This window comes from Argopecten irradians, chromosome 1, assembly GCF_041381155.1.
Source record: "Argopecten irradians isolate NY chromosome 1, Ai_NY, whole genome shotgun sequence".
NCBI classification, from domain to species: Eukaryota; Metazoa; Mollusca; class Bivalvia; order Pectinida; family Pectinidae; genus Argopecten; species Argopecten irradians.
Genome location: NC_091134.1, coordinates 4944438 through 4961347, shown reverse-complemented (window position 1 = coordinate 4961347; position 16910 = coordinate 4944438). Strand labels below are relative to the sequence as shown.

Below are 16910 nucleotides of genomic sequence, written 5' to 3'. Positions count from 1 at the left end.
TAGTCTCCCCCGGGAAACAATATTATGGTTTAGAATGGCTGAGATGAGTTTTACAATGTATTTTGATGATTTGAAAGCGTTCTTAACACGGTCATTTTTCGATTTAATGTTACCTGCATTTAGAAATGATAATTGTGAATTAATGTCGTCATACCATTATGGGTGGGGGTAGGGGTTTACACTAAGGAATATACCTTTCTCAAATGACCTGTTCATCTGTAGGTCTCTGCTGACTTTGGCATGTCTTTAAGACACAAATGCTACCTATTACATATAAAGTAACAAGGGTAATACAATACAATTCTTTATTTCACGACACAGTGGCTAAAAAGGGCTCAAAAATGGCTACCATAGATTGCACTTAGAAAGTTTTGCAGCTAGCCTACCACCCTACATCCTCGATACTACAGGGGTTCTGATCACTTACAATATATATACCTATGGACTATTGCATAGTAAAACTGGAGGCAACAGAACAGAACAGGTAATTCAGTCCTTTGATGTACATCAAAAGAGCCATATAACTGTGGTCAATTGTATGGCTTTGATGTTAGGTGTCACTCTCTCTTCAGTCTTCAAAGGAAATCTTTGCTGGCCTGTAATTGGTCAAATGTTTTCCGCTAAGCTGCCTCTAATTTTACTTCGAGATGGATCGTAAGTTATCGGAACCTGTGGAGTATTGAGGATGACTACCCTATTAAGGTTCTCATGGTTTTTGGTTGTATTTTATAAGTCCATTATCTGATGCTTGTTGGCTAGTCTAAGGTCTGAGAGTTTCAAACAACAATCACAACTAACCAATTTTCAAATTTCTTATTTCATTTATTTTCTTTGTTTACATTTTGATGTGATAAATAAACAAAATAAACTAAGATACATAACAATGCTTCAAAAGTACCAGAAAGCAAGGGGGAGGGATTCATAAACAAATTGCTAACTAGCTCACAAACATACACTAAAGGAAGATTTAAAACATAATATGATGGTATCTAAAAATTGAAATAATTCAGCACTAAAACAGAGATATAGCTGTCTTGCGAGTATTTGTTGAGATTTTATAAACATGGAGAAAACATGCAGATGTATACATGTAATCATCATCTATTTACCAGTGTTGTGGCAAACTAGACAGTTGTACAAAAACTTAACTGTAGCACTTCTAAAAGCAACTTGGGAATTAAAGTGTCAAAGTCTGTCCTCTTCAATGTTTCTAGCGAACAACACATGTACATGCTATATTGCCACCTGACACTTTTGTGAATGAACAGTTCCAAGATTATTCTATCATTAGACAACCAGCACCTAATCTAGATGTAGAACTCATTCCTTTGCATTCACAATTTTTACAAAGTCTGGTTTGAGAGAAGCACCACCAACAAGAAATCCATCGATGTCTGGTTTGCCAGCTAGGTCCTTACAGTTGGCTGCATTCACTGATCCTGTCAAATAAAGACACAAGTGTGCTACCATGAGCTTCCTACACTGGTCATATAAAATTTCAATTATTTTGTACAGAAAATAATCAATATCAATGGAGGATTTAATACTTACAAAAATCAGTAATCTCCGAGAACTATTTGAAATATTTAATTCAGGTATAACTGTATTGTGTATTGTGTCAATTCACATCTAATCATTTAACTCAAGCTGTTTTGTGTGTTAATTACCATTGTGCCACTGAACCATAATCATAAGAGACAACTTTCACCAGCTTACCTCCGTAAATGATGCGAACATTCTTTGCAACATCAGCAGACTTATTTCCAGAAAGCCATTTCCTCAATTCATCATGCACCTCCTGTGCTTGTTCAGGCGTGGCAGTTTTGCCTGTGCCGATGGCCCACACTGGTTCATAGGCTAAAACAACATTCCCCCATTTATCATCTGCGATGTTATCTGTAAACAAAAATATACACTTCATTATCTTTGATAAAATAATTGGTTTAAGACACGGTATAATACCATCAGCATACATGTAAGTTCATTTTCAAAAATACCTCTTCATACAGATAAAGATAAGGTGCATATTTGTTTGAAAATATCTGAATGACAAAGAAAACATTGTTCAAATTCAGCCTCCAAAAATATTTATTCCTTGCTCATAGAATAGTATTATGCTAAAACTAATTAATAACAGGTCCATTCACAATGTTTCAGACAACCGTCTGATTTCATCTCAAGTTTGTCCTGCCTAACAGAGCCTAGACACCTGTCTCTAATGTCATCTCAAGTTTGTCCCACCTAACAGAGCCTAGACACCTGTCTCTGATGTCATCTCAAGTTTGTCCCACCTAACAGAGCCTAGACACCTGTCTCTGATGTCATCTCCAGTTTGTCCCACCTGAAAGAGCCTAGACACCTGTCTCTGATGTCATCTCCAGTGTGTCCTACCTAACAGAGCCTAAACATCTGTCTCTGATGTCATCTCGAGTTTGTCCTACCTAACAGAGCCTAGACACCTGTCTCTCATGTCATCTCAAGTTTGTCCTACCAAACAGAACCTAAACACCTGTCTCTGATGTCATCTCCAGTGTGTCCTACCTAACAGACCCAGACACCTATCTCTGATGTCATCTCGTCCAGTGTCCTACCTAACAGAGCCCAGACATAGCCTAGTCCACAACATGTCACATCTCTGATGTCATCTCGAGTTTGTCCCATCAAACAGAGCCTAGACACCTGTCTCTCATGTCATCTCGAGTTTGTTCCATCAAAGAGAGCCTAGACACCTGTCTCCGATGTCATCTCGAATTTGTCCCACCAAACAGAGCCTAGACACTCGTCTCTGATGTCATCTTGAGTTTGTCCTACCTAACAGAGCCTAGACACCTGTCTCTGATATGTCATCTTGAGCTTGTCCTACCTAACAGAGCCTAGACACCTGTCTCTGATATGTTATCTTGAGGGTGTCCTACCTAACAGAGCCTAGACACCGGTCTCTGATATGTCATCTCGAGTTTGACCTACCTAACATAGCCTAGACACATGTCTCTGATGTCATCTCGAGTTTGTCCTACCAAACAGAGCCTAGACACCTGTCTCTGATATGTCATCTCGAGTTTGTCCTACCTAACAGAGCCTAGACACCTGTCTCTGATGTCATCTCGAGTTTGTCCTACCTAACAGAGCCTAGACACCTGTCTCTGATATGTCATCTTGAGCTTGTCCTACCTAACAGAGCCTAGACACCTGTCTCTGATATGTCATCTTGAGGGTGTCCTACCTAACAGAGCCTAGACACCGGTCTCTGATGTCATCTCGAATTTGTCCCACCTAACAGAGCCTAGACACCTGTCTCTGATATGTCATCTCAAGTTTGACCTACCTAACAGAGCCTAGACACCTGTCTCTCATGTCATCTCGAGTTTGTCCTACCAAACAGAGCCTAGACACCTGTCTCTGATGTCATCTGGAGTTTGTCCTACCATACTGAGCCTAGACATCTGTCTCTGATGTCATCTCCAGTGTGTCCTACCTAACAGAGCCCAGACACATGTCTCTGATGTCATCTCGAGTAGTCCTACCTAACAGAGCCTTGGTCTGTCTACACACAACATCCATCGTCTGGCCTGCTTCCCTCTCTTCTAACTTCTCTCCAATACAAGCAATAACTTTTAGTCCACTTTCCAGGGCATGTTTTGTCTTCTCTCCAATTAGCTAAGTAACAAAGGACAAAATCAGACTACATTATAATATATCACAAAAGATAACATATCGGACAAAGTGTGATTCAAGCAAAATCTACAGCAATGTTGCTTAAAGGTAAATAGTTTGGATCCTTTGATCTCTCACACATATACAGCGACGATCAGTTTGCAAACATTTATGATTGGCTGACCAATCAGGGAACAGTATCAGTGTAACTAGGCAGGGGCCTTTTTTTACTATCACAAAAACTATTACAATCAGAAATAGTTAACTTGACCCAACGATTAGTTTAATTTTGAATCCCAACCATATCAATATTATATGACTATAAGTTTTAGTCAATGCTTAGTTTCAGAGAAGGAGTCGTTTATATGAAAATAGTTAATTTGACCTCATTTGACCCCGCCCAGCCCCATCATTTGTATAAATTTGAATCCATACCTTAAAAAGATGCTACAATTACATAATGAGTGCTATCCCATACTTAGTTTAAGACAAGAAGTTGTTTACATGAAAATAGGCCCCTGGGGGGTCAGCCCGACCATTTGTACAATTTGGGGGGTCAGCCCGACCATTTGTACAATTTTCAGTCAGTAGCCCATAAGAATTCTACAGGTCGAATTTTGTTAAATTCTGGCCAGCGGTTATGGAGAAGAAGCCGATTGTTGACGGACGGACAACGGACACTACACGCCGCGGTATCGCATAAGCTCACCTTGGTCCTTTCGACCAGGTGAGCTATTTTTAAGTTAAACTGGTTGTAATAAACTGTAATTTTCCTTCATAAATCATTTTCGCTTTCGATCGTCTTACAGTGCTTAATAAGCATTTCAACTTCTAAGGTGATTGTTCAATATCATTAAATTGATAAATATATATGGTAAAATATTATTTTCTTATTTTGTAACATGTAAAACAAGCTTACAGTTAGTGTTGCAAGCAATACATGTCCCCTGCCATCAATTACATTTTCTTATGTATGTTAAGTTATTATTACTTATTTATGCTATCATTGTATGAAGTTTGAATAAATTCGGTTGATGTGTTCTCAAGTTATCGATTGCAAACTTAAACAATGACCATTGTAGTTGACATTTTAACCCCAAATTCAATCCAAAGCTATGTTATCTTCTATGTTACCATTGTATGAAATTTGATACCAAGCTATTATATCTATTATGTCACCATTGCATGAAGTTTGAAGCTATCATCCAGAAAATAAAATTTGTGAAACAATCTATTTTTAGTAACAGTGACCTTTGTAGTCGACCTTTGACCCCAAATTCTAACCCAAGCTGTATTTTCTCTTATGCTACAATTGTGTGAAGTTTGATAAAAATCTGTTGATGTTTTCTCAAGTTATCACCTGGAAACTAAAATTTTTGAAAGAATCTATTTTTAGTAAGTAACCTTTGTAGTTGACCTTTCGACCAAACTGAAAACTGGGTTTATTAGCTTAATGTGCTATTACCTACAGCCAGGTTCATGTAACTTGTAAGGATGTGCCAGGTTTGTTGATGGAGGAAAGCCGGAGTATCCGGAGAAAAAACAATGACCAGCAGTTAGTATCTGGCAACTGCCCAACTTGGGATTGCGACCCAGAGATGGGGCTTGTGACAATGTGACAAAACCATCTCAGCCACCGCTGCCGCCAAACTGATCGCTGCAGAGCTGTGTTGGAGATCAAAGGGATCCAAACTATTTACCGTTTTGCTACATAATAAGTGGTATGATTGTTTATAGCATACAAATGTTAACTTAGTTATTTAGCTTCATCGAGAAGGTATTACATTTGCAGCTGTTCATCTGACATTGAATTGAAACGAACATCAATGATTTGTACCTGGTCATTCTCACCGAACACGTTCCTTCTCTCAGAGTGTCCAAGGATCACCCATTTACACCCACAGTCTAGGATCATTTTAGGACTAAAATATAGAATACAAGGTTTAAGGAAAGATTACAAATTACTGCCACCATGGCCATTTCTGACTAGCTTATGGACTTTATACCAAATCAACACCAGACTAAAGATCAGGGTTTGTGCTGGTTGTTTCCATAAATTGGGCCCCGCTTTATGTAATTGGAATGCATGGGCAGTGGGCTTTCAGAAAAAAGTTGGATCCTTTTCATTCACTGAAAAGGCGGCAGCATTACAGTAGGCTTAATTAAGTTATTGTATATTGGATTACAAACCTGATGTCTCCGGTAAAAGCTCCCTTTTCTGCTTTATAACAATTCTGTGCAGCAACACCGATCTTACTATCCAGTTTCTGACGAGCATAATCCAGATAGATAGCGGGGGGAGACACTACCACTTCTGAAACCAAAGTTTTAATCCCTTGTGTCATATCAATATAGAAATGTATTAGAGTATCGTATTTCCTGTAAATAGCGCCCCACCCCTTTTCTGGAGAGGGAACTTGAGGTTGTATAAACACCCACATCTTATGAATTTAACGAGGTTTACAACATGTGATGTGCCCTCTAACACCAGCATGGTATCCCATATTACATGAACTTGTAAGTCTTTTACTCGAGAATCACAACATAATAAAGCATCTCAAACGGGAGAAAAGATGAAAAAACATATTGAAAATACTCAATTTAATTTCTTTATGCGTATGAGAATGAATGGGCAGTGGGCTTTCATTCTCATACACATAAAGAAATTAAATAATTGTGTCTTGAATACAAAACTGAAGGAAATCCTTGATTTATTACGATTGTCAGCCAGGCAGAATAGTATGCAAATGAAGCTGTGATAGATTGCGTTGTCGAAGTTTCGTGCATGCGCATTGTTACGCACTATAAGTAAACAGTACTGCATTTGAGTGACAGTACTGCATTAGAGGGATAACTTTGTTGCACAAATGCAGGATCCAATGAAATGAAAACAGATAAAATTGTTTTAAAAATTTGTATAAAAAAAAAGGCGTCATACTTTTCAGATAGCCATATAACTGATTGAAGACTCTATGTTTTTGTGTATGAACTATTGAATTATATTATCTCACTTTGTCATAAAGTGACAAATTAGGTGCTCTGCATAGACTGCAGTGTATATATATATATGTATATAGCCATCAGAGTGTAATAGGGAGGGTTTTCCACAAGAGACCCAGAGGGGCGATCCGACTGTAGCTCCCGTTATATGTTTAAGTCCCAAATCGTGATCATATAGTATTTTTAGTATACAACAGAGTCCACAGTCGTCACAAATCCTCTCCGGATCCCGTTTCCTCCACAGGTTACAGGCCTGTTTCACAACAGGTTCGATCTCTAGGATGTAGCGGAAGCACAGATACTAATCCAATAACTCAACTAGTACAGGTACAAACAACTATTTATTATATAAAGACAAGTAATACAGAATTGACAAAGAATATATTTACAATAGTGCCTGATGTAGACAACTTACAGTAAGAGAAACAAGTATACAATTATCCTATATGAAGCGAAACCCTAATTATATAGCTACAGAACAACAAGACCATGTATTCCCAAACACAGTCCAACAACACCTAACGGGAGACAACCGACCTACCAAATGTTCCCAACTCTAAGAGACATAACTAACTGTGTAAATGATGTCTAAGCCCTAAGCCCCTGACGATCCCCTACTACACTGTGGGAACTAGGTTTCCTATGGATGTCTAAGCCCTAAGCCCCTGACAATCCCCTAGAACGACACAAACCATTGTTAGTCATGTAGCTCTAAGTACATGTATAAACCCAAATGGTAGTTCAGAGACCCCGCAAGTGTTGCACTGTTGACAGTGCACGGCGTGGTTCTGTCCCTAACCCATACTCCCTAGTAAAGACCAAAGCTTCCTTAGAAGCAGCCCCTTTTATAACGACACATCAACCCAGTACCCCAAAGTGACCACTGATTGGTCAAAGTCCGGACAGAGCACCATATTTAGGTTAAACCGTTGCTACAACAACCCACCTACACACTAAATATAACTTCCGCTTAAATACAGACAAGGCTCAACTGACTGATAAACACCTCCCACGTGTACCACACGTGTATTCCGGCCAGCAGTCAGCGGTCAGCATCGGGGTGATCATGAGGACAACTAGGTTGATGAATGTGACTGCTAAACAGCAAGCACACCATAGATAAGACCTGTTCTCATGTAGTATTCCCCTGAATTTGGGTCAAAGATACATAAACAGATCACTGAAGTGAAGACTTAGAAGAGTGCAATAACAAATATACATACTGTAGAAATAAATGCAACAATGATAGAAACCCGTTCTATCACAAGAGAAACTAAGTGCAAATGTCATGGTTGATTGACTTTTGCTTGTGTTCTATTTAGCCCCACGTACATGTAGTAAGCAATAGAGGTGATTTTGTTTGTGATTTTTACAAACAATTAGATAATGAATTTGTTTCCATTTGAGTAATAATGTAGAAAGTTGTACAAGTGATGTTGCCATGTAAAAATTATGACTCCCTTTTATTTGGTAAAATTGTTTAAAACAACTTTATCCATTTTCTTTTCAAAGAATCCTGAATTTGCATAACAAAATTATCCTTCAAATACAGGACTGTTACTCAAATGCAGGACTATCCTACTACGGGAGTGTCCCCAACCTGTTGACGGCTAAATGTCTGTGTCTGAACTGACTTCGAGGCATTTAACGCTTTGCATTCTTCTAACTTGCAGCAGCCTAACGTTATGGATTTGTAGTAATGATATTTGTGAGCGTTTTCAGAAGTTGCAGCAAATAAACCTAATGACTGATAAATGCCATTAACGAGAGAAGCAGAATCATGCTTGACTGCACAGAAACCAATGCATTATCCTGATTAATAAATACTGTGTTAAGTACATAGACATACAAGTGTACTGTCATACTTCGCGTAGATGTCATCAATCACGTACAAACAGCACTACTGCAGCGGACGATCAGAATTATGCAGTCTGCTCATACACAGATCGTTTAAAAGGATCCCGTCGGGATACTAACCAGTATTTTCACTCAAAGGGCCGGCATTCATGAATTGAACGATTCCGTCGATGTCGGTTTTTACACCGTTCATCTTCCAGTTTCCACCGACAAAAAATTTTCTGTCTCCCATTTTGATGTCTTGTCTTCAGCTCGTTCCCGGCAAAGTGACCTTGATAAGGACAAGGTCGGTCATATCTATGCATCTCAGACGCTTCTGTTCACAGGTTTGTTGCAAACGCTCGAGATAACATGAAAATAGAAGTATTATCGGAAGTTCTCGGGTTTCTCCATACTTCTAATCCAACAACTTCGGATTTCTCGGATATTAAAAATGGCTGCGCCCTTAGGAGTGCTGTCGTTTCCTCTGGAATTAGATCCACAGTAAGCAAAAATGTCATTTTAGCCATTTTCATTAGGAGGTCCATTACCAAGGTTACATTAGGCCTATCTATATGGTTATGATGCTTCCGCATGCTTTAGCGATTTTTCTTGTTTAGGCCTCGCCTACTGTAGGGGCACAATTCTGCCACATATGAATTGTTATTCCAGTTGGTTCCAGTTGTCGGTGGCTTATTTGAATGCCTCGACAGATTTAGATTTATTTTAGCCATTGTAGCATTGTTCTCTAGAACAACAGGTCCGGTAGCACCACTAAATTTGGCTATAAAGTCAGTCAGATTTGACTATACATGTATACTGATATAGCCAAATCTGACAACACGTATAGTGGACAAATGTAAACAAAAGTGACATAAAATACTTGGTCACAAAATCAGCGTAGGCCTACACATAGAAAATTTATTGACGAATCTTGAGATTCGGCAAAACGAAATATTTTTGTCATCCGAGATAATTTCCGATGGTTTTTTTTTAAAATCCGATGTTGCATGTTTTGATAATCGTATTCATTCATCCTCATGTTCTGATGAAAAAGATGTGAAAATTAATTTTTTCCGTTATAAACATGTCTTTTTAACATATATAGTTTATGAACCGACTAAGCACTTTTTGCATGTGGTCAGTTTTGCACGGGATCTGTATACTGCAAGCTACTCCAACAATGTTAGAGGTATAGCACGACGAGACACTTTTGGAACATTACGTCGTGTCAAACCTCTAACTTCCGATAGGCCATTTACCCGATGCTGAGGGTAACATTTTCAAAGTTTGGATTGTGACAATAAAAAACGTTTAAATCATATTTAAATCATTATCAATGTCAAATACCTACCTCTTTTTCATAAATCAACAAGTTTTTTGACAAAATCAGCCGTTAAATCCATCTAAAACAAATATTTACATCTCCTAACGTAAACTTTCATGACCCAGACAAAACTTCATGATGAAAGCGATCCGGCCGGTAAATAGAAAAAATGAATTGCAAAGTCCCCAAAACGCTTGATTTGCCTTTACTTTTACTTGCATTCTGCTCGCTTGAATTCATGTTCCGTTTTTTGTAGTAACCAGCCGCCATATTTAACACTAGGTCGAAATGATACGGAAGGGATTCATCAATTCTAATCCGCTATAATACTATTTTATGAGGCCTCAAGTTATGGTTTTCCTATATAAATGGGATAATTAATACCTAAACTGTAAGTACACATCAATATTATCACTGTTAGAGCTATAAATATTGATATTTTTCACTTTTCATTCCGCCTTCATCTGACGTTGGAAGCTACATCAAAGAAATAGGCCTTTAGAAATGAGAGTCGACAGTCAGCAAAATAACATCCGATAAAAAAACGGCTGACCAGTCGACTCTCATGTTATGGGAGTAGCTGCAAGCACACCTGTGCCCGGAATCTTCATCAGTTGGATGCATTGCCATATTGAATTGTCTTGTTATAATTTTGTAACAGGGAAATAGTGATAATTGATACTTAATGATTGCAACAATGGAATTTTAACAAGTCAACTGCAAATGAACAAGTAGGCAAGCATTATTCATATCACTGACTTAAATGTTTTGTCATCCATGCTTTCATACTGCACATAAAAAATGTTACCAGGTCTCACCTGTTCATTTACATTTGTCCTTTATATGTGTATAGTCAGATTTAGCTATATATATAGTCAAATCTAACTATCTAAAATATAGCCAGATTTAGTGGTGCTACCGGTCGACCTGAACAACAAAAATAAACTGACAAATCCTTAGAAGAAAAAAAATTCATTGATAATTGATATCAAAACAGAGTAAATCATGGTTTGGTTTTACATTTGCATTTTGTAAAAAAAAGGCTTAAAGTTAAAAAGTCATCATTATGCTTTAGTTTATTCATATACAGTTTTGTAGGTTGGGTACACTCCCGCATATGGGTGTAGCAGTACTAGTCCTGCAATGGAGTAACAGTCCTGCATTTGAGTGATTTTTCAGGGTTCTAAGAAATGTTGATGGATAATTTTGTTTCAGAAATTTGTGTCAGAAAAATGATTTCCAGGTTGCCATATAGGTCTAAATCTAGCTACATATGTATGAAATGTAGCTTTAAATGTAGCTATAGATTTGACTACACATACATGTTTTGTAGTGGACAAATGTCAAATGAGGTCTGGCTACATTTTTCTTGTGCAGTCTGAAAGCATGGATGACGAATTAATGTACATGTAATTTGGTGATATGAATAATGTTTGCCTTAACTTGCTCATTTTCAAGCGACTTTTTGAAATTCCATCATTTGAGTTATTCATGCTCCGGTAACAGAACTACAGTGAGTCAATCCAATATATGGCCTCATGTCACATCATCTGCAGATAATATAAGCATCAATCTGATGAAGATTCGGGCCACAGGTGTGCTTGGAGCATGCAGATCCTATGCAAAATTCACCATGTGTAAAATGTGCACTAGCAGGCTTGAAAACAATGGGAATGTGGCATTATTTAAAAAGCAGAAATTGTCTTGGGTGGCAAAAATAGGTACAGACTCCTGGTTGGTGGTTTTTCTCGGTTACTCCTACTTTCCTCTACTAACAAACCTGGCTCTTAATTCCTTATATGATCCTGGCAGTTGAAAGGATGTTAAACTAATAAAACCCAAACTTACAAAAATATATTTGTTTAGCCTTTTCATAAGATTTGTCATTCAATTTTCAATGTGTGCACTGATTTTGTGACGAGGTATGCATCTTTTGTTTATTTATACCGGTATTTGTCCCCTTTACATGTAGCCAGATTTGGCTAGCTATATAGTCAAATCTAGCTTTATACATTGTATATATTTATAGCCAGATTTAGCAGTATTATCGACCTGTATAACTGTTTAAAGATAATGTCTTTGAATTTGTTCATGAATTATTAAATTCTATTGTCTCACTTTGTCATAATTTAGGTGCTTTCCATTGAATACTATAGCCATCAAGGAAATTCAGTGCAAATGTCATAGTTGATAGAGTTTTACCTCTGTTTTGAAGCCCCATATACATGTATCTAGTAAGCAATAGAGGTGATTTTGTGATTTTTACAAAAATTAAGACTGTAAAGTCTATCCATATTTGAATAATAATAAAGAAAGTTGTACAAAGATGACGCTATGTAAAATTATGACGCCTTTATAGCTTATTTGATAAAAATGTTTTAAACAACTTTATGCGTTTTCATTTCACAGAATCCTGCATTTGAGTAACAAATGATTACTTAAATACTTAAAACTGTTATCCAGCTAGAAGAAAAGTTAGATTAAATGAAAATGTGCTTTGTTTGACAGTACTATACCCAACAAGGATAAGAAGGTTGTGGTCATCTCTATTATCGGCAAGAGTGAACTCAGTGGATTTGCATCCAAGGCCTCCATTCTCAACCCCCTGCTGGAGAAAGATGTGTTCAAGGTGGCAGTTCAGTGTTAAATGTTAACATATTGACTTTGTATGTAGGATATAATAATATTGGAAAGATCTCGGGACAAGTTCTAAAATCAGCATGATTTGACAGTAGTTTACAGAGTTATTGCCCTTTACACTAATACTTACTATTAGACCTTACCGTATGAACACAATAACTTCAGTAAATATAGACCGAGCTTAATGAAATTTTGTATGTAGACTAATGGTGGAAAGATCTCGGACGGGTTACAAAATCAGAATGATTCGAAAGTTATATACAGAGTTATTGCCTCTGCACTTATAATTAATATTGAACCTTGTGAACATGATAACTTGAGTAAATATGAAATTAGCTTAATGAAACTTTGTCTGTAGACTTAACATTGGAAAGATCTCGGATGATTTCTAAAATCAGCTTGATTCGACTCTATACCTTAATTACGGAGTTAGTGCCCTTTACAATAATAATTATTGAACCTTGTAAACATGATTATGTTAGTTAATATGCACCAAGCTTAATGAAATTTTATACCTATTAGATCTATGTGCCTATTTTGTGAACAAAAGACATCAGTTGGCTAGAAAATGATATACATGTAACTGATTTGTATAAAATATCAGGTGACCGTTAAGGCCCATGGATCTCTTGTTTAATTTTTGTTTCTCTTGTTGACATTGATCTTAAGCCAATCCTCCACCACTAAACTTGTACATGTATAGAATTTTTATGTCTTAAACATACTTTTGTATAAAAACTTTAAACTCTTTAATATTTCAGTGCATTCCAGAGGCCCAAAAGATAAATATAGAAAAGGTAAGTAAAAAACATATTAATATGTACATTGCAGCAGTCACCGACTACGTATATATACTGATGATACGTTGGTGGGTCTCTATATTAGTGTTGCAGTATTTCTCCACCATTCTGACTTGTTTCTATAATTAAATGATACTCTGCTTTAGCTTATAAGCTATGCTACAAATACAAACTTCTTAACAGTTAATTGGTTTTAAAATTATTTCAACATCACAACTTCTATATACTGTTCTAATTATTTATTTGTTTTATGAGGATTATGAACAACCCTAGGGCCACTCAAAGGTCTCCTCGACACATATGACAATACTAGATATACATGAAAATACATCAGAATAACACACACACTCTCACTCACAAAAACATTCCATGACAAGAGAGAGAGAAAGATATTTAAAAGAGAGAAAATGGAATAGAAAGAGAGAGAGAAAGATATTTAAAAGAGAGAAAATGGAATAGAAAGATAATGCAGAGGGGAGGGGAATTCTGGGGTGTAATGAAATAATGATTTAGAATCTTTTGGAGTCGCTTATATATTTGGAAATGGAATCAAAAATAACTTTGTGTGATGAATCAGTATTATCTTCAGAGCCTTGTAATACAATTTTGACAAAGACATCAGGTATGAGAATAATGATTAGGTCTGATGGACATATGGAGCCAGCTCTTTCCGAATTAGTTGTGTACGTGCACATAGGGTGCTTAATCTTGGACATCACAAAAAGAAATGTGTTTCATCCTCCGGTGAATCTGAATAGAAATCACAATATTTATTTGGTGTCAATTTGTGAGAAAACTTATGTTTGATGAGTACACTGAGGCCCATTCTTATCTATAATGAGGAATTTTCTGTGCCCATGTTACATACTTCATATGTTATTCATGTGTAACATATCAACAGCAATATAATTATAAGAACCGGTAAAAGTTCTTATGATAAAAGCTATGAAAATTTGTCTTCTGTGACTTAACATTAACTAGAATATAGTGAATTATTCTATTAGGTTTATGTTATCAGGGAGATGTGGAGTGTTACTATGACAGTGTAGTGGTAGTTTTATGTTACCAGGGAGATGTGGAGCGTTATATGACAATGAGTTTCATGTTACCATGGAGATGTGGAGAGTTACTATGGCAGTGAGTTTTATGTTAACAGGGAAATGCGGAGTGTTACTATGGCAGTGAGTTTTATGTTACCAGGGAGATGTGGCGTGTTACAATGGCAGTGAGTTTTATGTTTCCAGGGAGATGTGGAGTGTTACTATGACAATGCTGGACAAGCTGTGTATCTCCACCATCGTAGCCTGTATGACGTTCATCGACTCGCCACGCTGTGTCAGAGGCTTGTAGAAGCTGAGTCTACACAGGTCAGCTATTTAAGTTTCAATTTTTAAATAGTATGTTTAAAATGACTGCTTTCTATTTCATTCAATATTGCTTTGCTAAATCTGAAAACATACAGCCAAACTTCATTGATATAAGTCAATGGAACTGTGGCATACAAAGAAAAAGTATTTGTTTTAATTAAGGAGAAATATTTCAATTGATTGTCCTGGATAAATCAAACTACGATAATCCTACTAAAGCAAAAGGTTTAAATCATTTGTTTTTCATGAGGGATTTATAACTACTTTCCCATTTATAGAAATGGATATTCCATCTCCAATTCAGGTCATTCTTGATCATTTATCCGTAAAAACATAAATGTCTTTTTGACAAATCTATATATTTATCAAGCATTTACATAAAGAGGTCCATATCGTTGATTCCCATAGATTTGAGAACTGGTTCTTCTGATAGTAAAATAAAAACACTTGCACTTCTCAAATTTTTTCTAGAATATAATGAAGTTGAACTGTAGTTAAAATCTAATAAATAGTATTTAATGACAGTTTGTTTTTTCTGGCTCTATTTAGTAAATTGTATTGCTAAATATATCACAACTTATAGATTCCCTGGAAAATGTGTTCATTGACTAACAAACTTCCAATGAAAAAATGTGAATACCATTATACAGGCTTGGTAATTATACTATCTGACCCAGTTACTGGACTAACCTGACCATGGTGATGACCTCTGTGTGACCTATGACCCTTACCTGACCTAATGTTGTTGATGACTGTCTGTAATATGATGTTTCAGGACCTGTTTTCACTCTGGCAGAAAGATGAATACAAGACCACCAAAACATTACTCTGGATGTTCAGTATATCTCATATTGTATTGGTGAGTTGTCTCCCCTCATTGTGAGATCAAGTTGTCTCCCCTTATTGATTGTGAGATCAAGTTGTCTCCCCTTATTGTGCTAGAAAGTTCTTATCATAACATATTCCATGAGTACTAAAGGACTGATAAGATTAACTTATCTGCTCTTATTGGATGAATAGCTTTTAGGTCATCTGACCCCCTTCGGGTCAGGATGACCTATTCTCATCATACATCATCTGTCGTCATGTGTCGTCCACCGTACGCTGTGCGTAAACTTTTCATTCAAATGACTTCTTCTCAATAATCAAAAGGCCCAGGGTTCTAATATTTGGCCTGTGGCATGCTGGGATGGAGGGCAACCAAGTTTAATCAAATGAACGACCTTGACCTTCATTCAGAGTCAAAGGGGTCAAAAGACAAATATTTTCAACGACTTCTTCTCAAGAACCGAAAGGCCCAGGATACTCACATTGTGCCCGCAGCATGCTGGAATGAAGGGTATTAAGTTTGTTGAAATGTGTAACCTTATAACCTTCATTCAAGATCACTGGAGTAAAATAGGCTAAAATCTTACGACTTCAAAAGTATAGCAATGAGGCCTAGAAATCTGTTATTTTTCATTATTATTAGTATGTGATATGTTTGGATGATGGGATAGTTTTTTTCAAATGAATGACATTGACCTTCATTTAAGGTCACAGAGGTCAAATAGACTAAAATCTTTAAACAACTTGTGAATAATTAAAAGGCCTTGAAACCTTATACAAGTTAAGGCCTGTGACATGCTTGGATGAAGGGATACCAAGTTTGTTCAAATGATCTTCATTCAAGGTCACAGGGGTCAAATTGGCTGAAATCTTTAAATAACTTTTTATAAATAACTAACAGGCCTAAAGACCTGATATTGGACTCGCAACATGGTGGGGATCAAGGGGCACCATATCATGTTAATTAAAATGAATGACCTTGAACTTCATTCAAGGTCTAATTCATCAAATATATCTTGAACTTGAAGTTCTATAAAAAGAGTTCTTTTGTATGCCTTTACTGTTTTCGACTACTAGGGAAAATCTGATGTTATTTATAGTAATTCATCACTAGTCAACACCAGTGGATAAATCTGATGTTATTACTCCGTCTGTCTGAGATTCTTTTCAGGGCTCCAAAACTGTTCAACACAGCTCCAGAAAACTCTCCGCATATATCAGACAAGTGCCAAAGTTGTGCATTTTGCTATTCCATGTTTGGTGTTTTTTCTGTTATCATGGACACTTAGTCAAAAATGCCAAATTACTGTTTCTTTTTGTTTCAGGGCTATAACTCCTAAAGTGTTCATTGCAGCTCCATGAAACTTTCTGTATACATTAGATTACTGTTTCTTTTTGTTTCAGGGCTATAACTCCTAAAGTGTTCATTGCAGCTCCATGAAACTTTCTGTATACATT

The 16910-nt window shown here is 36.8% G+C and overlaps 2 protein-coding genes across 2 annotated transcripts in view; one reads left to right on the top strand and one right to left on the bottom strand.

The window, feature by feature from the left end:
- Positions 1 to 801: 801 nt before the first annotated feature.
- On the bottom strand, positions 802 to 8793 carry LOC138315800 (triosephosphate isomerase-like). The gene is made up of 6 exons (XM_069257074.1): positions 8632 to 8793; positions 5845 to 5968; positions 5492 to 5576; positions 3525 to 3657; positions 1717 to 1896; positions 802 to 1439 (listed from the first exon to the last, which is right to left on the bottom strand). The coding sequence occupies exons 1-6, from the start codon at positions 8741 to 8743 to the stop codon at positions 1321 to 1323; spliced, it is 753 nt and encodes a 250-aa protein (XP_069113175.1). The 5' UTR covers positions 8744 to 8793; the 3' UTR covers positions 802 to 1320.
- Positions 8794 to 8898: 105 nt separating this feature from the next.
- LOC138315791 (nonsense-mediated mRNA decay factor SMG8-like) overlaps positions 8899 to 16910 on the top strand; it is a 55406-nt gene continuing 47394 nt past the window's right edge. The window contains exons 1-5 of the mRNA XM_069257062.1: positions 8899 to 8994; positions 12326 to 12446; positions 13219 to 13254; positions 14502 to 14624; positions 15400 to 15483. Coding sequence (XP_069113163.1) covers positions 8945 to 8994; positions 12326 to 12446; positions 13219 to 13254; positions 14502 to 14624; positions 15400 to 15483 — 414 coding nt within the window. The 5' untranslated portion in view covers positions 8899 to 8944. The remainder of the gene's footprint in view (positions 8995 to 12325; positions 12447 to 13218; positions 13255 to 14501; positions 14625 to 15399; positions 15484 to 16910) is intronic.

What these genes read in the sequence shown, in the direction of transcription:
- LOC138315800 (XM_069257074.1), bottom strand. Translation starts at nt 8,743, where the DNA reads ATGGGAGACAGAAAATTTTTTGTCGGTGGAAACTGGAAGATGAACGGT. An exon ending in CCCTTTGAGTGAAAATACTG is followed by an intron (nt 5,969 to 8,631) that starts GTTAGTATCCCG and finishes CTTTGGTTTCAG; the next exon opens with AAGTGGTAGTGTCTCCCCCC. An exon ending in GCTTTTACCGGAGACATCAG is followed by an intron (nt 5,577 to 5,844) that starts GTTTGTAATCCA and finishes TCTATATTTTAG; the next exon opens with TCCTAAAATGATCCTAGACT.